General features: G+C 40.2%; 1 protein-coding gene across 1 annotated transcript; it reads left to right on the forward strand.

Annotated features, from left to right (window-relative positions):
• Window positions 1-7325: 7325 nt before the first annotated feature.
• Window positions 7326-7835, forward strand: LOC145067661 (uncharacterized). Its single transcript, XM_079014748.1, has one exon. The coding sequence runs from the start codon at window positions 7326-7328 to the stop codon at window positions 7833-7835; it is 510 nt and encodes a 169-aa protein (XP_078870874.1).
• The last annotated feature ends 18077 nt before the right edge of the window (window positions 7836-25912 follow it).

The raw sequence follows: 25912 nt of genomic DNA on the forward strand, positions 1-25912 counted from the left end.
AGGTTTGCTAGTTAGTTTCATAATTAAAAATAACTTGTTCTATCATTTATACAATTTATCATTTTAATTTTTTTCTTTTATATTATTATTATAAGAAGATTGTAGAATCACATAACTCGCCTTTTACATTTGAATGAAATGTCAATATTCTTATCCGGTTGGATGTAATGCGAATTTATAAAAAAAAACTTGTGATTTTATTACAAAGAGTGGACCATTAGAACTATTACATGTGTTCTTTTGATGCTTTTGTTATTGGTTCTCAAATGAAATAAACTTGTGTCATCAAGATGTGCCATTATTGATACATTTTAAATTGGTGATATCTTCTTTTGGTTCTTATCATGTGGTTTTCTCTAAAGTGCCAAAGAATGTATCATTTTCTCCTACATCTTTGCAACCTCCTATTCTTGGACAACTACCACATCAAGTTGCTTGGAGATGTGGGGTTCCATGTTCAGTTGCACTAGCCTCATACTTCTCATTCCGTCTCTTTATAATCTATCATACCACATCCTTTCAAAAGCATGTAAGTTCTGTCGCCATATCTGTGGAGCACCATCTCCCTTTCTCGTATCTTACACTTAACTAGTATCAAATACTAAAAATCTTCCGGGAATTATGACAGTGTCCGAACAGCAGCTGTGTTGCCTCATATATTGTCAAAGCTTGTTCATCTCCCTTTCTCGTATGTACCTGTCATTCAAGTTTTATTCTTTCTTACTTAGACACTTTAATTATATCCTGCTAAATATTGATGGAAACATGGTTTCTAGTGCTTTCAATGCACAAGCTATAGGAGCTGTTGTGGATGTTGCAGGTGCTTGTCTAAATGTCCATCTTTCAACAGTTCTTCTTGCTTTGCTCTCTGCCATGGGAGATGATGAGAAATAAATGTTTTATCAGACAACTAGACACGTGGCAGAAATCTAGAGCAAAGAACAACAAAATGGAAATGGAAAAGACTTTGAACCAATTGAGTTTAATGAGAACTCAGGAGAGGAAGATTATCTAATTCTTTGTTTTAATAAATATATGAAAGCTTATTGATTTTTCATACATTCTCACTGTCATTTATTTTTATTATTACAACATTATACTTTAGATCTTTTTTCTTAAGAAAGCAAATCTGTTTATAAGCATTATCATGACATTCTACTTCCACATTCTATTATTTCATCATTTTGCACCTACCTCGAAGTTGTGGTATATTGTGATGGAAATGCTTAAACCTGGTTTCACAAAACGAAATGTAGTACCCTTGATTGATGCTTTTCTTTGTTTCTTTTTTCACTCTCTTATCTATTTTATAATTCTTATTTCTTGGGTGGTGCTGATGTAGATATTTTCCTTATCTCTCTCTTAGGTTTCTAATAATAATACTTGATGAATTTCCGGTCTTCGCCTAAATAGAAAGTTGTCTTCTGCTACCAGGTTATACTTTCTACCTGAAAATCTATTATATTAGCTTTGTGTTTGGGTAGATTTTTCACTGTTACAATGTTGTAATTTGAATAAACATAAGTACTATGTAGGATGCTGTAATAAACTAATAACTGATAGTACATTTGCACTAACTAGATTTGCTTCTAATATTATGCCACAGTTCCATTTTACATTTACACATACTCTGGGCCAATGGAAGCAGGTTTATAGATGGCTTCTAAGGTTCAACACACGAAACATTGTTTAATTTTGTTTTCTGAGATAATGTTATGGCGTCGTGTTCATGATAGATACTATTTGCAGATATTAACAAGTGGAATGATTAGTGGCGATCAGTTGGCAGTGAAACAGATATTTGCATTAATTTCACAACCCCTTGAGGACTTTAAATATCTTTATTTTCCATCATTTGTTGAATGGGTTTCATGTATGGTACAAACCTTTTCCTTCAATCATATTTATCTTATTAGAGGGGCTTTGTTTCTACTATATGCCAATATGCTTTCCTGAGCCTCTAGTTCTTTTGGGTTCTACTTGGTGGATGCAGGTTTTTCGTACTACATCTTTATGGTTAAGGTTAAACTTATGGATGCAAGTTATTTATGGTAGTGATCTTGATACTTATGTTTATGGTAGTGGGCTTCCATGTGCAGCTGATTAAAGACCATCACCATTCGTATGTATAGCTTGAATGCATTTTTGCTTAATCATAATAATAATTTAGTTTTATATTATCTTATTGTCAAGTTTGTTTAGTAAGAAGAGTAAACACGATATCCTTATCTCAGTTGCAGTCAAACCACAAGCTTTCGGGGCCAATTCAGTTGCTGAGGCCTTTTCTGAATTCAAACACCTTCTTCTTGTGTATAAGTTCAATTGCAAATTCAGTACTTTCTTGTGTATAAGTTCTATTAGAAGACAAACATATTTTTAAACCCTTTGAGATTTATCCATTTGTCTACTATTTGAATGATTATTTGTATGACATAAACTTTTGTGCAATGTATTATATTTTTTGTATATGGTATTTTATTTTCTATTATGAGACATGAAATGCAAATTTAATTTGAAAATTAGTAAATCTATAAATACTTAAAAAAAAAAAATTAAAATTACGATACGCAAAAATGTGTGTCATCTTTATTTATGACAAGACCTTTCTTGACAACGGCTTCATTGATACACATTGCGTGTCATAAATGCACATCGTCTATAGAGGACGTGCGAAAGCGCGTCATCTCTCGTTATGACAGGTCCTTTCTTGGCGCGCATTTGTGCGTCGTCTGAGCGTTTTACAACGCGCATTGAGCATCATAAAAGGCTGTTTTTCTAGTAGTGGTGGTTCAGAACCAGGTCACATCATTTGGCGCCATCTGTTTGTGTGACAGTAGATACGCAAATCCTTTCTTGGTTTTTCATTATACTAACTTGACCGTCGAAGCGTCTTTCTGGGACCTCCTCTTGGAGAGCGGCCACCGTTTTTCTTTCTTTGTGACCTCCAAGGTTCCACCCCTATGTTGTTCATCCTTAGCCCAGGTGGTTAAGAGCCAGGTCACATCATTTGGCGCCATCCGTTTGTGTGACAGTAGATACGCAAACCCTTTCTTCTTTTTTCATAATCGCACATGACGAAGAAGTCGACGGGTGAACCATCAGAACCACCACATAGCCTGATACACCCGGTGGAGTTGTTGGAGGCAACCAACACTTCGGCGTCACCGTCTTTCGGTGGTCCGCCACCAACCCATGAAACAACACTGTCATCTGTTGGCCCACCATCGTCCCTCGAAGCGGTACCGTCTTCGGTGGTCTGCCACCGTATCTTGTGATAACTCTGTCACCAGATGCACTTCCAGCTCCCGTCACTACAATTGCGCGGTCTGTCCTACCTCAGAACCAAACAACACCCACCATGACCCACATAACCATCCCACCACTACCAAACGACAGCGCACCTATCCGATACGTCATACCCACTTCTCCACCCTTTTTCTCCAATACCGTTAGTCCTCGTAACCCCCAGATGACAACCGTAACACCTTTCGCAAGTAACCTACACACGACCAACACTATAATAGGCACGGGCGTTATATCACAGCCACAGAACCACCAGCAGCTGACGGCAGGCACTATACCAACACCGCCACTTGCATTTTACCGGCAAACACCCTTGGCCCAATAGCAAACACCTTTGGCCCAACAGTAAACACCCATGGCCCAACAACAAATACCCATGTCATACACTTTCCCCACTCCGTTACAACCGTTTAACCACTATGGTGCAGCAACACCAGACCTCACCGCTTATAACAACATGTTAGTACAACCATTCCTAGCAATGCAACAGCCGGGATACCACTTCAGCCAACAAATCCCAACCCAAGACTGCTTATCGCTAAGCGTCACATCGCCATTTGTCAAAGAACTTCTGGAATATCAAATCCCCAATACCACCAAACTACCCCACCTTAAAACAAACAATGGAACTACCGAGCTAGACAGCCACATTGACATGTATGAGTGGACCATGACGTCCCTCAAACTAGATGGGTAGTTCTGGTCTACATATTTTCCCACTACCTTGGAGAGCAATGCAGGAACATGGTTCAAGACGTTGAGTGCGGGTAGCATCAGCAACTTCAGCCAGCTGAAATACCTATTCCTAACAAACTTCATGCAACTCCGGAAGTACAAAGGTGATTGCCATTCAATCAATGGATGAAAACAAAGAAAAGGGGAGACAGTCAAGGACTACTTTACCAGGTTCACGAAAGCAACACTAGATGTCCCAGGACATGACGAAGGCCTAATTGCACGAGCATTCACCTGGGGATTATTACCAAGTTCGTTATCCCATATGCTCATGGGTAAAAAACCCCAGACGAGGGTCGAGTTGAAAGAGCGAGTGGAACGCTTCCTACTAGGGGTAGGAATCGGTTCAGTTTTTTGGTTTTTCGGTTTCCTCGGTTTGAAATTTTTTTTAGTCCAATTCGAAAACCGAACCAAATCGAATTCAAATTCTCTAAGCCAAACCGAAAACCGAATTCTAATTTGGTTTGAAAATCGAGGAAACCAAATATTATCATAAAAAAATTTCAAACATAAATTAAAATGTTTTTAACATAGAAAACTAAAGTTGCAAACTGAAAGACCTAAAGTTTGATACAAAATGATCTAAAGAGTAAATAGGTTAAAATGATTTTTACTTTATAGTTACTACTTTTATTTAATATAAAATATAAAATATATATTTTAATTAATTGACTGATGAAATTCGGTTTTTCGGTTCGATTTGGTTTAAACTTCATGAGACCAAAACTCGAACAAAAAACCAAATTTACAATTCGGTTTGGTCTCAAATTAAACCAAAAACCGAATTTGAATATGGTTCGGTTTGAAACCGATTTCGGTTCAATTTGGTTTTCGGGTTTTTTGGTTCCAGACCAAATAATTCCCACCCCTACTTCCTACGCCAGGAGGAAGGTGAAGCATCGAAGAAAGCATACATCAATGACATGACAGCCTCCGCTGGGAGGCGGAACCACCAACCTACCATCTACCCTGACTCTCGAGGGGGTAGTAGGTTCATGGGTCGGGACAGACGACAGCCATGGCGTTTCAGGCCCTTCATTAGAGATGATAAACGAGGAATACAAACAGAAATTTACACGGCCGATGAGAAATCAATAGCGAAAGGCACCAAAGCGCGGTATTGCGAGTATCTTGCGCAGTTCTGAAAAGGGAGATCGAAGAGAAACAACTAAAAGACAACGTGATAGAAATCGCTAAGAGCCTACGGGCTAAGTTCGACGCAGAAAACCCCAAAGATGCCGCCGAGAAGACGGAACATAGATTGGAAATCCTGACGAGCCACCATTAAAGGGGGAGAGTAGAGCGTGTGGAAGGCATACGAGGCATTATAGAGGCAATACGAGGGCTGACATTCTCCATGCATGACCCAAGCCCAACTGTGGAGTGCAGATGGCCCCTTCTTCATCCAAAGGTCCATCCAGGATGTGGTCGTCCACCGGGTATACGTCGACACCAGAAGCTCAGTGGATATCATCTACAGACACTACTTCCAATAACTACCGAGCACGTGGAAGGAAGGATTGAGGCCAGCCACAAGCCAACTCATAGGATTCAGTGTGCACAGCCTCTGGCCCCTAGGTACGATTCACTTACCATTCACATTACTTAACCAAGACAAGACTATGCGATGGACTACTCTGATAGATTTCATGGTCATACGACATCTGTCAGAACATAACATTACACTAGGTTGAACGACCCTACTAAAATTCGGAGCAGTCCCATCAACAATCCATGGGATAGTCAAATTAAACATGAGCCACAGACCAGTAATGGTTCTAGCCACACCCCAAGGGAACTCAAATGTTACGAGATCATGCAACCAAAGGACATCTAAGCTAAAGCCAAAAGACCAAGACCAGACTCATCATACAGAGGAGAAATAATCAACAGAGAGCACCCAGACCAGTGAGTGATCGTGGGGACAACCCTTCCCACAAAATCAAGAGGGGCGTTGGTCCAACTCCTACAGAAATACAAACACGTATTTGCATGGACACCCACAAACATAGTGGGGGTTGACTGGGGAATCATAGAACACAAGCTGATGATAAACCAGGAACCAAGGAGATAAAGCAAAAGAACTGGGTCCAAGGAGGAGATCGGAACAAAGCAATCAACGCAGAGGTGGAAAAGTTAACCAGCACCGGAATCCTTAGAGAAGCGATTTTCCCCACAAGGATCGTCAACCCGGTAATGGTAAAAAGCATGATGGCAGTTGGCGTATATGTATTGACTATTCGGATCTAAACAAGGTGTGCTCCAAAGACTGTTACCCACTACCAGAGATAGACCAGAAAGTAGAGTCGCTACAAGGATTCCAGTGGAAATGCTTTCTAGACGCATACAAGGGATATCACCAAATCCTGATAAGTAAAAACGAGGAAGAGAAGACAACCTTCTACACGGATCATGGTACCTTTTGTTACACAATAATGACATTTGGGCTAAAGAATGCAGGGACAACTTACCAGCGGCTCGTCGACTCCTAGTTCGCCAGTCAAATCGGTCGGAATATCAAGGTCTACGTCGAAGACATGGTTATAAAAAGCCCAAACAAGCAGAAATTTCTACAAGACGTAGAGGAAACACTACAAACCTTGGAAAGAGCTAAGATGAAATTAAACCCTGCTAAGTGTATTTTCGGGGGTGGAAGAAGGCCAATTCCTGGTGTATTACGTGACAAAAGAGGGAATTCAGCCGAGCCTAATCAAGATAAGCGAGCTCGAGGAAACGCCTTCGCCCTGCGCGCTGAAGGACGCGCAAGGCTTGAATGGAAAATTGACAGCGCTCAATCGATTCATCTCCAAGTCAGCTGAAAAGGCCATGCCACTATTCCACACACTCAAAGGGGCATTGAAAAGAACAATTTCCAATGGATGGCACAAGCCGAATCGGCATTGCAAAAGATAATAAACGCGCTCCATACACTCCCTACTTTGGCTAGCCCAGTACCCGGTGAAGTGTTATAAGTATACCTATCCACATCAAGAGACGTCATCTCGTCGGTACTGGTAGTTGAGAGACATGGGCACCTGCTACCAACCTACTTTGTGAGTCGGGCCCTGCAGGGACCCAAAATGAACTACCCGACCATCAAGAAACTAGTGCTCGTCTTAGTCTACGCAGCATGAAGGCTCCATCGGTACTTCCTGGCCCACCAAATAGAAGTATTGACCAGTTGCCCGATCAAGAAAGTGCTTCTAAAGCCAGAAACATCGAGATGACTCGCAAAACGGGTTATTGAGTTAGGAGAGCACAACATCAGCTACCATCCCAGGGTAAGTATGAAGGGGCAGGCCCTGGCAGATTTCTTACTCGAAATCCTAAGGGAGCTCCAACAAGAAGTAACCGGTACAGATCATCAAGGATGTTCGAAAGGAAAGGCCAACCAACAGTGGACCCTCTACACGGATGGAGCTTCCAGCAAAGAAGGATCAGGCGTAAGGCTGATTTTAACCAGCCCTACGGGTGAGGAAATCACATACGATTTGCGTTTTGACTTCCACACTTCCAACAACGAAGTAGAATATGAAGCCTTGTTGGCTGGCCTCCGATTAGCGATAAAAATGGGGGCAGAAAGAGTTACGGCACTGATTGATTTGCGCCTAGCACCCACCCAAGTATCAGGGGAATTCGAAGTGAAAGAAAAACGAATGGAAAAGTATGTCAAAGCGGTACAACAAATCACAAGCTCTCTAAAAAGTTTCACGAACAAGCAAATTTCGATCGGAAACAGCAAGCGAGCAGACGCCCTTAGCAAGTTGGCGTCAACATGTTTTGGACACCTCTCATAGGAGGTGCTAGTGGAAATACTAAAGGAGAGGAGCATTGTCGAGCGGCAAGTTGATTCCCTATCAGTAGCGCAACCCAACTGGATAACGTCTATCATGGACTACCTTCAGCACGACATACTCCCCGATGATCATGGAGAAGATCGAAAAACAATGGTGTAATCCCCCCAGTATGCAGTCCTGAAGGGAACACTATATAGGAAAGGCCATACGGATCTGTGGCTAAAACGCATAGATGGTGCGGTAGGAAATTTTGCTCTGAAGGAACCCCACGCAGGGTCAGTTGGAGCCCACGAAGGAGCGCATGCGCTTACAGTCAAAAGTGCTACGTATGGGCCTTTACTGGCTAGAAATACACCAAGATGTGGTCGAGCTAACACGGACTTGCGTGGAATGCCAAACCTTCTCGCAAACGCAGGGAGTACCACCATCCAGGTTAACAAGTGTACTTAGTCCCTGGCCCGTCTATCAATGGGGAATTGACATTGTCGGCCCTTTTCCAGAGGCACCAGGGAAAGTAAAATTTCTAGTCGTGGCAGTCGACTACTTTACGAAATGGATAGAAGCAGAACTGTTGGCATGCATCACTGGGAAACAGATAATCAAATCCATCTGGAAAAACATCATAACAAGATTTAGAACACCCAAGATCTTGATCAATGAAAATGGTTTACAGTTTGTTGAGAACCCCTTGAAGGACTGGTGCAGTGAAAGAGGACTAGAATAGAGATTCACATCCGTGGCCCATCCACAAGCCAATACACATACAGAGTTATCTAACAGGACGTTGGTGCAGGGGATCAAAAATGGCTAGCCAAAGAAAAAGGCAATTTGGTAGATGAACTACCAGAAGTCATTTTGTCATACAGAACCAAACCACAAACCAGCAAAAAAGTGACACCATTCTGTCTGGCTTATGGAGCCGAAGCAATGCTACCGATAGAAATAATGATAGGATCAATACGGACGGCGTATTTCCAGGAACAAGAAAACAGTGAAAACCTAAGGGAAAGCTTGGACCTCCTAGAAGAACGGCGCGAGCGCTCGAGTATGAGCCATGCCACTTACAAAAAGGTGGTAGAAAGATGCTACAACCAGTGTGTTAAGGACCAAGCGTTCGGGGTAGGAGACTTCGTCCTACAAGAGAATGAAGTCAGCCATGCACAGCCCCGAGGGAAACTAAGCCAGATATGGGAGGGACCATACAAAGTAATCGAGGCACACCGCACCGGATCTTACTCCCTCGAGACCCTGGAGGGAAGGAAAATACCCAGAACATGGAATGCAAGGAACCTGAGGAAGTTCCACGTTTGAAAAAAGGCAAGCCCCTATACAGCAGGGAGAACGAAGGCATACCTCCTTCAGGAAAAGTTGTAAACCCCTAAACAGTATGGAGAATAGGGAAAGTGCCCTATGACCGGTTTCATCATCCGGACCAACAAATGGACACTTAGGATAGTCCGATAGGGAGTTGTAGTGCAAAATAGATATATATCAGAATTACATAAATAAAAGAATACACATTGTCTTTAGCATGTAATGCAATGAGCATGCTTAACATTTTAGCAAACGCAACATAAAGGATAATTAATGAGTCCAAGATGCAATATCATATAAAAAAAAAAGATAGTCCAACAGAAAATCAACCTACACAGAAGGTTCAATACAATTAAAAGAAAACATGAAAAACAAGGCAATTCAACAACCAAAGTTAAACGATAACCCACCTACGCGCAAAGGCCTTGTGGGCCATAAGCTAGGGTTACCAACATAACAAAGGCCTCAGGGGCCCGAAAATGATTGAAACGTACCAAAATAAAACAAAAGCTTCAACAACATTTTTCACACCCTGTAAAGGGCAGCTTCGGACGACTTCACGCACCACCACCGGCACCACCATCACCGATTTCACCACCACCGACTTTACCACCACCGATTTCACCAGCTCCTGCACCCAAAACACCCACACCCTCTTTACCCTCATCAAATGCGCACAACACCCTCACCCCGTCTACATCTAAATGGCCCAACCCAAGCAAACCAGCAAAATCCATAGTTGCAAAAGCCAACTGGGCATCATCCAAGGTTGAAGAGTGACTCGACCGCGAGTCACTAGCAGAGGGGTCATAAGTCCCAGCGTCAACCTGAGCTTTTAAGTTCGCCCAACCTGACTCCTCGGCAGCCACAAAGGCAGCATGACGAATATGGCTAATACCACCTGTCAATTCGGGATGCTCGAGAAGCTTGTCCGTCACACACACAAACACAACTTGGAAAAGCCAATTACAATCCGCTCTTAACACCTCCAACTCACGCTCACGGTCGACAAGGTCCCGTTCCAGGCTTTCATTCTGGATCATCAAACCTTCATTCGCTTGGGTCTAAGATTTCACTTGAGCCTTTAAAACCCTATGCATATCTTCTAACACCAACTTCCCCGACAACATAGGCTTGTTCTCGCTTTCCAATTGACATTCGGTGGCCCTTAGGTCCGCTACGTCACACATCAAACCAACCTCACTCTCAACAAGTGCAGAATGCACACGCTCCAACTCACCAAACCACAGAACACAATGGGACCTCGCGGATAGATATGTCATGGCCTGCCCAGCGGCATAAGCAAGGTTATGAGCCAAGACGACATTGCTCATTGAGTCCATATCATCCACGGTGGCGGGGGGAAGAGCATGAAGAGTAAAATAAAAGGCAACAGAACGCACAAAAAAACAAGAATCAGGTCATAAACTCCATCCTGGAACAAACACGGGTGCGCTATGCAGCACCTCCACAGTAGCGGACTCCAAAAGCAACTGCTCAGGACTACCTTTCAAAAACTGAGGATTAACACCAACACCTGAAAAGACATCCGTTGAGTGGGATGAAATAGATGACAGCAGGTGAATAAGGCAACGGTGCTGCATCACGTGCCGCCCAATGGGCCCCGATCGAGCTACCCTCAGGCGCTGGCCCGGTCATCGCATGCATAGCCTTCCTTTTTTTACAACTCGGCGAGCGCCAGCCATAGCCCCAACCTTGCTATCCACCACACTATCAGTCACTGGTCAAGTAGGAGTATGAGGCGCAATTGTGGGGGTCACGGCCGTAAAGGAATCTGGCTGGCTTCCAAACGTAGTAGAGCTCCCCACGGTCTGTATGGGCACCGGAGCAGCAACAGTTAAGCGACGGGGGGAGGCAGAGTCTCGTACAGGGACATTACGCAGTGCTCCAGCTTTCCCTGGTAACGACCACGTAGCACAGAGTCCATGGAGACGGAACATTCGACACCTATCAAACAAATGGAGAAGACAAACATGAGAAAGCAGAAGCAAACAATAAATCCTCCCCTTTCTTATTTCAATTCAAAAAGTGAGGGGAGGAGGAGAAGGAGAAGGGAAATGAAGAAAAAGGTAAAAATAACCTACCATTAGAAACAGTGTAGAACACATACATCTCCCCCCGGGAGCGCCAGTTGGGGCTCATTTCGACACCAGCAAGTATGACCTCCAACATCACATCAACATCCACCTGGAGAGTGCGCAAGAGATCGGCAGTCGCCTGATTATCAGGGAACAACTTGGGGATGGTGTCAAATAACGCAGTCGCTCGAGGATGCTCGCGGATGAGCAGCTCTTGGTTGACCCACAACCACTTGTCCTGCCAGTTCTTGGGAGGTTTACTATCAAGAACGAGATGATGCCCCCCACCCCCGGCGGGTAGAGAAGGTGTACTTTTCATTGGTAGCAGCAAACCGAAAGAAGAACTTGAAAACGAAGTAGTCGGGAACGATGCCGTTAACCCGACATATTATCTCGAAGGCCACCATCTTGTGAACAACACCGGGGGTCAACATCTGAACAATGCACCCATTACGCTGGAGTATTTCCTCTTGAAAGTCAATCAACGGAAGACGAAGGCCGGCATCGAAGGTCTTCAACTAAACATCCACTTTCCCACGCGGAGGTCGAGTAATCAAAGAACCAGAGACCGGAAACTCCACTCCGTCAGCCGGAGTGAGGCCATAAGCCTCCTAAAGTGTGTCGAACTTGGCGGAGTTAGGGATCAAGCTCTGGGTGGAAGCCATGGTGAAAAACAGAAGAAGGAAAGAAGAAGAAATGAAGAGACAAGATAGGAACTGGAAGAAAAAACTGCTTGAGAGCAATAAAAGTAAAAAAGGCGGGATTTACGAAAATCCCTGACACGGTTGGCGTAACCGCCGCACACACGTCGTAACGTCACATCACAGGAAATGTAGTGTCGACCGAGTAAAAGCATGACACGTGCACCACAGTTAAGTCCAAAACGTCATAGCTAGCTAGCATACGATATGAATACTAGACTGGGGGACTTGATGATGTGTACCTCAGAGTGGGCTAGAAACAAGTGAGCCCCCAACAAGGCGCTCTTAGAAAAGAGTCATCTTAGCGACTCTGTCATCCCAGTGATCCCGGATCCCTAGGGGGCGACCGCGTAAGAAGCTCGCCCTCGCCAAGCATTGTCCTTCAGCTAAAGTCCAAGGATAACGGCTCCAGGAGACAAAGAGCCCAGCCACAGCGTTATCGCCTGGACCAATTGCTACACCGAACACGAACGTGGAGCCCGGCCCTCCAATAAGAGTGACGGATCCTATTGGAACCGCAGTCCCTGTCCCTTGTACGGACCGAGGAAGATCTCCAGTACAAAAGGATCGCCACCTTGCCTTAAGGGGTCAGCCATCTTTTCCCTGAACATACACCTTCATACTCCCAATTCCTCTCACTAACTTGACCATCATAGCGTTTTTCCAAGACCTCCTCCTGGAGAGCGGCTGAAGTTTTTCTTTCTTTGTGACATCCTAGGTTCCACCCCGACGTTGTTCATCCTTAGCCCAGGTGGTTTGGAGCCAGGTCGCATCAATAATTGTTTTATTTATTTGATTAAATGTAGTGATAAATTTATATATATATATATATATATATATATATATATATATATATACACGATATTTGGTCTTAGACCATTAGAAAGTTTAATTATGAAACTCTTTTAACTAGTAAGCATTGGGTTATTAACCTTACACAATTGCTTTTAAAACATGTTTTTTTTAAGTTAAGTTCAAAGTTATCCATATGTCATTTTAGCGTGGGATTAAAAATCATAATGAGTATTGGTAGGAAATCAAATCGAATTCAACAATAAAAGTTTAATAATTTTTTGATTTGCATCAATATTTTAATATTGTTTGAAAATTGTTTGCATACAACAACATTGTTGGTTACATATAACTACTAGTTTACTTCAAACATGTTATTATTGAATCATTTTAATAAGAATTAACAAATTAGAACTGAAAAATTATTGAATGGACTATGATATAAGTTAAATTTCATGGTACATATGTGTCTTTTCTTTTAATTATTTTTTTATGGTACATTGAGGTACTTTATCTTTTTATGTATACTAATATGCATGTATTAATGATTGGTGGGGTTTATAGTAAGATGGTTAGGAGCAACAAGTTATGAGTCATATTTACTCATTCTCTAGAAAATTCGTTGTAGGTGTATGTCTTTATGCTTCAAAGAGAATAGTTATCAGTTTATATTATATCAACATAGGCAAAACTTGAGTGTTATTATGGTTAATTTGTTTTATACATAACTGAAAAGTAAAGGTATCATGGGGATGTTGGAGATAGGCTATCACCTATCCAATTAAGTGCTTTGGATGGGCAAGAAATACTATCACCTACTTGTGGAGTTGATCATAATACTACATTTTCAGAGTCAAGTCTGAATGTATACAGCTAGGGGTGATATGTCCCCTTAATTCTTATATATTGCTTCATTTTAACAATTATTGATAGTAAAATTGTGTTTGGAAGAATAGTTTTGTTAAAAGTGCTTAACCCCTTTTCATCCTTATTAGTCTTAGGGGGGATTTTGGAAGACTAGGCCATGGTAAGTCCACAAATTTCTTTATTCCTCAGCTAATAAAAGCATTACAACAGTTTCGTATAAAGAAAGTTAGTTGTGGTGATAGCCATTGTTTGGATTTGATGGCACACCATTGTCATGTGATGTTGCTTTCTTTAATGTCTAGGAGATTAAAAAAAACTTATTGTATCTTGAGTAACAAATTTCACCTATTTTATTTATTCACATAAAGTAGTTTAGATTTCTTGTGGATGGAGGCATACACTTGCTATTACTAAAAGAGCTAATGTGTTTTCTTAGGGCAGAGGTACAAATGGACAACTATGCCACAAAGAAGCTATTGACAGGTAAATATCAGAAAATATGAGAATAGTTTTATTAATTCTTTTACATAAGTTATTATTCCGTTATCTTTCCTGTGCTATTATTTTCTCTTCTTCTATTCCACCATACATTAAGACTTAATAACAATGTAAAGCAACAGGGCCCAAGACAACAAAGTCCAAAAGATGGCCCAAACTGAAGCCCAACATGAAAAATCCCTCGTGACTGAGTACGTGGGGCGTACTCAGTTGTACGCTAAGTGTACTCGCTATTTGGCTTGTATGTTGCGCGTATAGACTTGTTCGCCCAGCGTACTCATCCATTAAGGAAAAATCCTTCTTAAGCTCTTTATGCTCAAGACAAGGAGTCTTAATGAATGTCTAAAACCATAAAGTCATTGACTTGATGACTTTGCATGCCCCAAAATAACCAAACTTCAATATAAAGCATTATATTTTCACCAAATGGACACAATCTCCTACATGGGGAATTCCAAACCCTAAAGGAGACAACTTTATGAATCTAGAACCTCAGAAACACCAAGAGTGGCAACTCATAGCTCCTGGTGTGGTATCGAACCACTAGATCTCATTTTGGAACCAAAACAACCAAAATTCATACATAATAGATCTAAGCCATCAATGAACAAGTTCATAGCTTTTTACCTCCAGCAAGCAATAAATGAAACACATCAAGCTCTTCCTTGATCCACAACCTTACACCAAACTCCATCTTCTTGGAAATGATCCAAAACACCAAGATGCACATAATGAACTCAATAACACCACCATGTAGGCTAAGGGATGATTTCTAGGGTTTTGGGACTTGGAGGCTTGTAGAGTGGCCAACCCCAAAAGACTTAATGTGCTTATTGTTATATGCATTTCATGCATCTTTTTTGTAGTTTTACTCCATTAAAGTGCATTGCATATAGGATTAAACTCATGCATTTTGCATGTTTTTTGGGATTTTTCATGAGGAGATTTCATTCACACATTTTTATGATATTTCATGGACTTTTGGAGGTTGGATCTTACTTGAGGAGGTTAAAAAGAGTCGAGGACAAAATTTCAGGACATGCGAAGCACCAAGGAGCAAGATATCAAAGAAATGAAGATTTTGGCTTTACAGAGATTTACACGGTTGTGTGAATGGAAGCCTTACGTTTACACGCCCGTGTAAATGTAGATTTCTGCGTAGTGTATTATTTTGTTTACGTAGGAGCGTAAACGACAATGTTAATTTACGCAGGCCGTGCAAACGTAAATGCGGGTTATAATGCAGTTTTTCACCATTCTTAAAAGGAGGAAACAGTTTTTTAAGGGGAAGCCGAATTAGGGGAACAAAGAAGGCGATTATCCATAGGCTTTTGAAGTTGATTAACACTTGGGAACATTTGATTTCATTTTGTAAGAATTTTAATTTCATTTTCTAGATTTTTGATCTTGTTCTAGTCATGAGTGACTACAACCCTAGATTCTCCAACTTTATGTCTTGACTTCTAGTTGTGATTTCAATCATATAACTTGATGTTTGTTGTTAATTTTCTATGTAGTGAATTTGATTTTGTTTCAATTGAATGTTTGATTCTAATTGTAATTCTTACTGATTATTTGAATTAGGGTTATATCATTCAAGTTATCTAATTGCAAAATCCGTAATTGTTTTGTAAAATAGAACTAGGTAACAAGCACTAAACTGATTTCTATTGAATGAATTTAGTTTAAATCTTATTCACACATTATTATTCTCCCAAGCTTATGAGGAGTATTGAGTGTTGTTGGGAACATTCACATAAAGTTTAATGCAATATTTCAACCTATTTCTAAGAGCTTTTTTAGATTAGATTGGTAAGATCCGGATTAATCAAAGACCTTATTTTGGTTAATCAATGTGGTGAATGGGAGGTGCTAGAGCTTGTTAGCATTTCCAAGTACCAATTTAGATAAAATTGAACAAATATTATTTCATCCTTGGAATCACATTGCTATTTTGTCTTGCATAGAGTTGGAGTATTTACAAATATTGAATTTGCTTCATTTAATCAAATGCTTATTTATTACATCAATTCTTTTTTTTAATCATAGCATATAAAACCCCCTTTCTTGTGACCACATTTGTACCTTACGCATAAAGGGTATAAGCACTTATCTCATGTTTCTGTGGATCAACCCTACTTACCTTATACTAAATTATTAGTGCATAGTAGTAGTATTTAAAGAGTGATTTGTACCCCTTTATTTGTTGGGTTTGACACACTTAACAAATTGGCGTCATTGCCAGGGACACGGTTTTACTAACTATTTATGCTAAGATTTTTGTGAGTAGGTACATCTTTATAAATAAAAAATAGAAAAAAAAACAAACAAAAAGTGTCGCTCAGAGATGACTACTCCTTACATTGAAGACCAGCTTTCTGAGCTAGCTCAGTTAGTTATGATGATTGGAAATGATCAAAGTGTGCAACCCACACCTATTCCTCACGATTTTTGCACTCAAAGTGGACATCATACCGATATGTGCCATATTTACAAGGAGAATGGGGAGAAATGCAAGAAAAGGGAAGCTACTACTGGCCAAACCAATGGAGTTATGATCAACCTCAACATGATTAATGGTGGGAAAACAACCAAGCTTGGGGAAAAAACCAATGTCAAAACCAATACCAAGCTTGGGGAAATGACCAATACCAACCAACTCCACAGTTCCAACAACAATATCGTCCACCTCCCCCAACAAATTGAAACTTCGAGTATGTCCTTGGAAGAAATTGTCAAAAGCATTGCCACTATTACCCAAATCTTCCAAGAAACAACCAAAGCTAGCCTCAAAATCTTAGAGCAAAAAATTGCACAACTTACTCAATTTGTGAGTATAATAGAAGCTCAAGGCAAATTGCTATTGTAAACTGAATAGGGCACAAGGCATATCGTTTCTACCGTTACCTTGAACGATAGGAAATTTTTTGATGATTCAAGATTTCAATTTGAAGGTGAGGAAGAAGAGGAAGAAGTGGAGAAAGATGTCATGGAAGCTATAGAGGAGGTGTTGTAGGTGACAAAAGAGAGGCTTAGTCACCCATTACCAATGAGAGACTCCTTTCACTGGTAGACCAACCACAAAAGCCAGAAATGAAAAATCTGCCAAAACCTTCAAAGGACATGTATCTCAAGAAGGAAGATACCCAACCGGTCACCAACCCGACCACCTTATCAAAGAAGGAAGAGTTGATGACCTTACAGGACAAGTAGAAAAAAAAGGTTCGGTTGGACGCTTATGGACATTAAGGGTCTAAGTCCAGTATGGTTCCTAAGCAAAAAGAAAGTCAAGTATAAGATAAGTACTCCATTGAAGGAAGTGACGAGAAGGTTGATGTATTTGAGAGCCCCGCATACTTAGATTGATCCATTTTCAAGGGACATGTCGAGCCAACAACTTTAAAAAAGAAAGCTAACCGGGAGGCAACCCGAGGAAAATGAATCTCCGGCTCCAAAAATATTTCACGGATAGCTTGGGGAGGATGAAGAGGAGGTTCACACCACAATTGCAAAGGCTGCAAGAATGATTTGGTAAACTCTTTCCATATCTTTAACCATTCATATTTTACTTAAAATTCAATTGGTTTGCATTTGTGATTGTTTTGGACCCATTCCCAACCCAGCTACCATCCTCCATCACCCCCGATAACTAAATGGTATATCCCCCTTCGAGCATCGAGGAAGATGCAGTATTTTAAGCTTGGGGAGGGGCGTCCATCCATGCATAAATCCCGTTGTATGTAGGTTGCATGTAATTTTTTATATTTTTGCATTGCGTTATTTTTCTTTTTCATCATTATTTTTTTTTTCATTTTTTTTTTGCATAGAAAATTTTTCAAAAACCAAAAATATTTTTTTTTCTATTCTATTTTTCTTATTTTTTTTCATTTTTGCATTTGCATTGCATTCATAAAAAAATAAAAAAAAATGATCCAATCCCAAGCAACCGAATCTTCTGAAAACAGTTGAGCTGGTAAGTGAGTCGAATGCCTTGAGAATTACACTTGCTCATTTTATTAAAAATCCCAAGCAAGCTAATTGCACACGAACACACATCCCGAAGCTATTTGTGCAAAACAGAAAGTGAGAAGATTGTCAACATTGGAGCATAACAGCAGGTACGAGTCAATTCTTTGGGACATATGACTGATCTTATGAGTAGTAAATGCTCAATTGAACTTAAAATGCCAAATTCAAAAATTCATAAAAAGAATACAAAATCTCAATGTCCTGAGGCTTCCAGCGCTCTAAAAAGTGATTTATACTCATTCCCTTTTATATACCCTGCTTGGGGACATAACTTCCAGCTATACGTACGGGTCTTTGCATGTTGACTTCAGTCCCCTGAAAAATGTCTAAAAGCCCCTCACAGTAATAAACTGTAACATACACGTTTTAGCGAAAATATGAAATTTGGAAGTCTTATGAGATTCCAATTAAAAGCCAAATAGTGAAATTTAGCGAAAATATGAAATTTTATATAAGTAAAATTTTATTATTTGATGTTGTATAGAATCTCTTTAGAAACTTGTAGGCGAAAACCTCGTCAAAATCCGAGTTATAACGAAGAAGTTATGACCAACCAAAGATCCGCGACAAAACCAGCACGACGCCGAATGACATAAAAAGTGAGTTTTTGATAAACTACTTTTTAGCCTTAGTAATCTAAATGAAAGTCGTAGTATTCGTTAAACCGAGAAATTCGATAAAAAGAACGCCAAAATCTGACTTCATATGAGGAAGTTATGATTTTTTGAAGTTTCAACTTAGTAGTAGACAGCTAAAAACTCGAATTTTAGATCGAGCGATATTTTACCGATACATCCTAAACGAGAACCGAGGGTCTCGTCATATATAGTACAACGGTAAAAAGTCTGACGAAAACGGATGTCGGATGAAGAAGTTATGAATTTTTAACGGATTTTCCTGTCCCGGTCTGTTAAAAATAATAATATTAAAAATAAAGTCAAAATTAGCCGACGAAGTCTAATTGAAAATTGTAGAGCGTAATTTTTAGCTACGCGTGCATATAAAGAACGTCAAAAACGGAGCTCGTATGCGAAAGGTATGGATTTTAGAAGTTCGGGGCCCGAAAATCGAAAATTTTCGCATAAATAGTACCGGCCACGTCACCTCTCACGAAGCAGGTGCGTCACCGGAGACGTGTACCAGACCGAGCTGCTTTGCCGCTTGCTTCCGAGACCGACGCGTGTTCTTCCCTGATTCGCCGAAGCCGAGGTCCAACAGGAGCGAGACACACCTCGCCTACCAGACTCGTATCCGAACCTCCCCGCCGAACCTCGCATCCGAGCCTCCCCTTCTCGCCACCTGCCCCTCGCTGTTGCTGCCACCGAGCCCTTCGCTCCTTAGCCGACTCCAAACCTCGGCCCTATATAAAGAGGACCTGCGAGATCTTCCGACTAACTTTGAAAATTTGCCACTTTTAGCCCCTATTTCCATATTTTCTTCATTTTGACTTTCCCCGAAGCCCTGAAATCAATTTTAGCACCCGAAACACGTCCCTAGACCTCCGAGAAGTCCAAAAATTTTATCTTTTGGTTTTGAAGCCCTACCTTCGCAGAGCCCGGTTTTCAATTAAGCTCCCGGTTTTCAACATAGAAAGGCATATTTAAAGCCGAAGTGTTGTCCAAATTACTATTTTAACCCCCGGTTAACTTAAGGTGAGTTCAATATATAGGAACAATTGTATGTTATGTGTTATGTGTGCTATGTGCTTTTCAGTATTATCATTCTGAGTTATTTTCTCGTGTTATTCGCTATGTTTATAGCAATTGTAATACCTTTGACCATGTGATCAGTGAAAGGACTTAGATTCACATTGGTACTGGTACGTAGCCTCTGGCCATGTAGAGAATGTCTCCGTAAGAGAATGACTTCTATTCTGTGGCATTGGCAAATGGTTAGACAGGACTATAAGCCTGAAATCTAACAAGATGTTAATCAGAAATTGTACGTCTTCTATGCCATTTGGGCCAAAGCTTTATTGATGTATATCAAAAAAATTGAAAAGAATATCTTTGATTGATATGAACGCTTGTCACATGATCTCACATACATCTTGTTGTTCCTCTTTGCTTTGCCACACTGAAGTATATATATATGGCATAACATTATATTGTATCTATTTTTGAACTCACTAAGCGTCACCGCTTACCTTATCAATGTTTAACAATTGCAGGCAATAAATAACTAGTATGTTTACATACTATTGAAAGATGTAGAATAGTTTGTAATAGTACTTTTGTACTACTTTTTATGTTTGTATAAATTACAATATCCTGGGTAGTTATGTAATATATATAACACTTTGTAATAGAAGGTTTGTATCCAATAGTTTGTAAATCCTTTATATCAATGTAAAATATTGCTTTTATAAATATGCAAATAGCATGTTTTGGAGTAATGATATTGTGAAGTACGAAAGTTTGGGTCTTTCAAAAATACGAAAGAATGGGGTCTTTCAACCATGGTATCAAAGCAGTAGTTTAAGCGAACTAAATTCCACGGATTGGTATTTAGACTTAAACTATAGGAAGTTCAATATATGAACTTAATCATTGTAAGTATAGGGATACAAACCATAGGAAATATATAAGTAAAAGTATTAGGTAATAGTAAACCCTAATATTCTAAAATACTATCTTGCTCCGTATTTCAGATCGATGGCTGAACAAATAAGTAGCCATACCCCTGATGTTGGTGGAGATCCTCAACCCGAGGAAGTGAATACTCCAGTATCTCCTCGTGAGGAGCGACTTCTAGGTAAACTTACCAGTGTTATTCGACAAACTCTCGAAGAACACAAAAAGAATGATGATAAAGGAAAAGAGAAAGTCACTGGAGAATCTTCAAGCGGAAAGGTGAAGCGTCCCTTGTTCGAAGATTTCAAGAGTAGTGGGGCTACGGAGTTTTCTGGTGTCCTTAATCCTATAATTGTTCTAAATTGGATTCAGAACACCGAAAAAGTATTTCGTGTTTCTCATGTGGATGATGAAGACAAGGCTATCTATGCTTCTGCAATGCTCATTGGAGAAGCTTTAGTCTGGTGGGAAGCAACATATGAAGCTCTCGATGGATGTGACCAGGAGAACTTATTCTGGGAGTTGTTCAAGACTCGTGTGCTAGAGAAGTATTGTCCTCTAGATATGAGGAGAAGATTGGGGAAGGAATTCCTCGAGCTTAAACAAGGAGGAATGACTGTGAATGAGTATGAAACTCAATTTAATCAAAGAGCAAGGTTTGCTACGAAGTATATTCCAACTGAAGACGAGAAAATTCGGTTATTCATGGAGGGACTACGACACGAAATCCATGATTTCGTTGTCAACCGAGATGTTATGTCATTCGATAAAGCCGTTGAGTACGCTCGAAGGCGTGAGCATGACTTAGAAATACGTGGTGCCACTCTTACTATTCCAAAGCATCCACGTACTGAAAGAACTACTCCTGCTTCCACTATTCCATCAGCTCAATCTATTCAAACTGATCCAAGCAAGCAAGCACAATCTTAGAGTGCTTTTCGTGGCCGTGGTAGGTCACAATCTTTTTCTATTCAATCGTCATCATGTCGCGTTTGTGGAAGGAATCATTCGAGTCAATGCAAAATAGACAAGGAATCCATTGTCTGTTATGGTTGTGGAGAAACAAATCATATCAAGCCAGCTTGCCCAAGGAAGGATGTAACTTGTTATGCATGTGGTATTACTGGCCACAAGAAGCGTTTTTGCCCTACTTTTACCAGCCAAGTGACGGGAAGTCAAGCTTCTGTTCAACAACCAGCGAGAAGTCAAGTCCCTGTCCAACAACCGAAGAGTACTCCAGCTAAAAAGGAGGAGGTGCCAAAAGCTGAGGGTCGTGCATTCCAGATTACCACAGAGGAAGCACTTGAGGACCCGAATGTCGTGACGGGTACATTTCTTGTCAACTCTAGACCTGCTCACATCTTATTTGATTCTGGTGCCTCAGATTGTTTCGTATCTTCTGAATTTGCGCATTCTTTTCAAACTATTTGCTATTCATGTAGATACTGCAGAAAGTATATCATTACTTGCTGATAAAATCTATAGGGAGTGTGTCATAGAAATTGAAGGCTATAATTTTCTTTCTAACCTAATCCCTATCTGCTTGCCCAATTTCAATATTATTCTCAGCATGGATTGGTTATCAAAGAACCATGTAGAACTCTTGTGTTACGAAAAGATGATACACATTCCTATTAAAGGGGAAGATCCTATTCATGTCTATGGTGAACAAAGGATCTTAAAAATAATCTCTTTCCTCAAAGCTCGTAAAGTCATATAGAAAGGTTGTCCTATTTATATGGCCTATACAGTTGACATGTCAAGAAAGGAGAACAAAATTGTAAATGATATTCCCATTGTTAATGAATATCCCGATGTTTTCCTCGATGATCTGCCTGGACTTCCTCCGGATAGACAAGTAGAATTCCAAATTGACCTTGTGCCCGGTGTTGCTCCGATTGCAATGACTCCTTATCGTCTTGCATCAGCCGAGATGAAAGAAATGATGATCCAACTACAGGAATTACGTGACAAAGGCTTTATTCGACCGAGTACCTCTCCCTGGGGTGCTCCAGTATTGTTTGTCAAGAAGAAGGATGGATCGATGCGAATGTGCATTGATTATCATGAGCTGAATAAGGTGACTATCAAGAACAAGTACCCACTACCTCTCATCGACGATTTATTCGATCAACTTCAGTGTGTTAGCTATTTATCAAAAATTGATTTGAGATCTGGCTATCATCAGTTGAAAGTACAAGAGCAAGATGTACCGAACACTGCTTTTCGTACTCGATATGGGCATTTCGAATTCCTTGTCATGCCATTCGGTTTGACAACTGCTCCTGCCGTATTCATGGATATGATGAATTGAGTGTGCCGCCCAATGTTCGATAAGTCTGTCATCGTATTCATTGATGATATTCTAATCTATTCCAAGTCTGAAGCCGATCATGCCGTTCATATTCGTGAAATCTTGAACTTCTTCGAAAGGAGAAACTTTATGCTAAATTCTCGAAATGTGAATTTTGGCTCCGTCAAGTTCAATTTCTCAGCCATATTATTTCTAGTAACGGTGTATCTGTAGATCCCATCAAAATCGAAGCCATTCAAAATTGGGAAGTGCCCCGTAATGCTTCCGAAATTCGAAGTTTCTTAGGTCTCGCGGGATATTACTGGAGATTCATTAAAGACTTTTCTTGTATAGTCGTACCTCTCACAAGTGTTACATAGAAGGAAGTGAAGTTCGAATGGGGTGAAGCTCAAGAAAAATCTTTCTTAACTCTAAAAGATCTTTTGACTCATGCTCCCATCTTGTCACTCCCAGAAGGTGATGATGATTTCTTCGTATATAGCGATGCTTCAAGATTAGGACTCGGTTGTGTGTTGATGCAACGTGGTAAAGTGATAGCCTATGCCTCAAGACAACTGAAAGATTATGAAAAGAATTATCTCACCCATGATCTTGAACTCGCTGCAGTAGTATTTGCCCTAAAACTTTGGAGACATTATCTTTTTGGTACGAAATGCCAATTATTTACCGACCACAAGAGTCTCAAGTATATATTCAGTCAGCAAACTCTGAATATGAGACAACAACGAGCCATGGAGCTGATCAAAGACTATGATTGCGAAATCCTGTACCATCCTGGAAAGGCTAATGTGGTTGCAGATGCACTTAGCAGGAAAGTTTATCGTAATAGTATGTGTTATACTATTACTCACACTACGGTGAAGTTCACCATTCTTGATGAACTAGAGAAGTGGCAATTTGAAGCCTTAAAGCCAGAAAATGTAAAGAATGAAGGAATGGTACATTATGCCGATGTTTTACTTGATGATCCACGAGGATTAAAAGTATTTAAGAATCGGCAATGGATTCCAAAGATTGGTGGATTAAGACAGAAGATTTTAGATGAAGCTCATAAGTCTAAACTATCAATACATCCTGGTACAAGTAAAATGTACTATGATGTAAGAGCTGATTATTGGTGGCCTGGATTAAAGAGAGACATTGGAAGATATGTACAAGAATGCTTAGTATGCTTACAAGTCAAAACAGAACACCAAAAGCCTTATGGAACTCCAGAAAGCCTTAGTGTTCCTGTATGGAAGTGGGAAGAGATGTCCATGGATTTTTTTACCAAATTGTCAAAGACTGCTAGACAGCATGATAGCATTTGGGTAATCATCGACCGTCTGACCAAGAGTGCACATTTTCTCGCCATGCGTGAAACGGCTCCAATAGAGAATTACGCACAAGTATACTTAGATGAGATTGTTGCAAGACATGATGTGCCACTAAAAATCATTTCCGATCGCGATACTCGCTTCACTTCTCACTTTTGGGCGAGTATGCAACACGAATTGGGATCTCGAGTTGCTCTCAGCACCGCTTATCATCCCCAGACAGATGGTCAGACAGAGAGAACAATCCAGACAGTAGAAGATATGCTTCGTGCATGTGTTTTGGAGTTCGGTGGTAACTGGGATAAATACTTACCGCTTGTTGAATTTTCATATAATAATAGTTACCGCACTTCAATCAAAATGCCACCATATGAAGCATTATATGGTCACAAATGTCGTACGCCGTTATGTTGGCGTGATGTAGGACAGAAGATCCTTGGAGGCCCTAAAAATGATTCAAGACACCACCGACAAGATTCAAATCGTACGAGAGAGAATGAAAGCAGCCCAGTATCGACAGAAGTCCTATACGGAAAAGAGAAGATGACCTATAGAATTTTAAGTGGGTGGTTTCGTGATGCTGAAGGTATCCCCATGGAAAGGTTTTATGCGATTTAGGAAGAAAGGAAAGTTGAGTCCTAGATTTGTTGGTCCTTACAAAATCATCCAGAGAATTGGAAAGCAAGCTTACCGCTTAGAATTGCCTGAAGATTTGGCAGGTATTCATGATGTGTTTCATGTAAGTTATCTGCACAAATGCTTGAGCATCTACGATGAGACAGTTCCATTATCCGAAGTGAAATTGGAAAATAAGTTAAGATATGTAGAAGAGCCTGAAGAAATCGTGAATGAAAGAACAACTAAGCTACACAATAAAGAAGTAGAATTGGTGCTTGTCAAGTGGAAACACCATCGTGGCCCAAACTATACTTGGGAAAATAAGAATGAGATAAAAGCAAAATATCCCCATTTATTTTAATCGATGTAATTTCGGGGACGAAATCCTCAAAATGAGGAGGTATTTGTAACATACACGTTTTCAAATCGTGTTTTGTAATGAATAAAATTGTGAAATACTATGTAAAATTGAGTGTTGAGTTCTAACAGATGGTTTTTACTAGAAATGAAGTAAAACTATGTTTAGAATCACTCAGAAAAATATTGGAAGTCTTATGAGATTCCAATTAAAAGCCAAATAGTGAAATTTAGCGAAAATATGAAATTTTATATAAGTAAAATTTTATTATTTGATGTTGTATAGAATCTCTTTAGAAACTTGTAGGCGAAAACCTCGTCAAAATCCGAGTTATAACGAAGAAGTTATGACCAACCAAAGATCCGCGACAAAACCAGCACGACGCCGAATGACATAAAAAGTGAGTTTTTGATAAACTACTTTTTAGCCTTAGTAATCTAAATGAAAGTCGTAGTATTCGTTAAACCGAGAAATTCGATAAAAAGAACGCCAAAATCTGACTTCATATGAGGAAGTTATGATTTTTTGAAGTTTCAACTTAGTAGTAGACAGCTAAAAACTCGAATTTTAGATCGAGCGATATTTTACCGATACATCC

The sequence above is a fragment of the Lactuca serriola genome, chromosome 8, assembly GCF_051521515.1.
Source record: "Lactuca serriola cultivar US96UC23 chromosome 8, Lser_US96UC23_V15, whole genome shotgun sequence".
Lineage (NCBI taxonomy): Eukaryota > Viridiplantae > Streptophyta > Magnoliopsida > Asterales > Asteraceae > Lactuca > Lactuca serriola.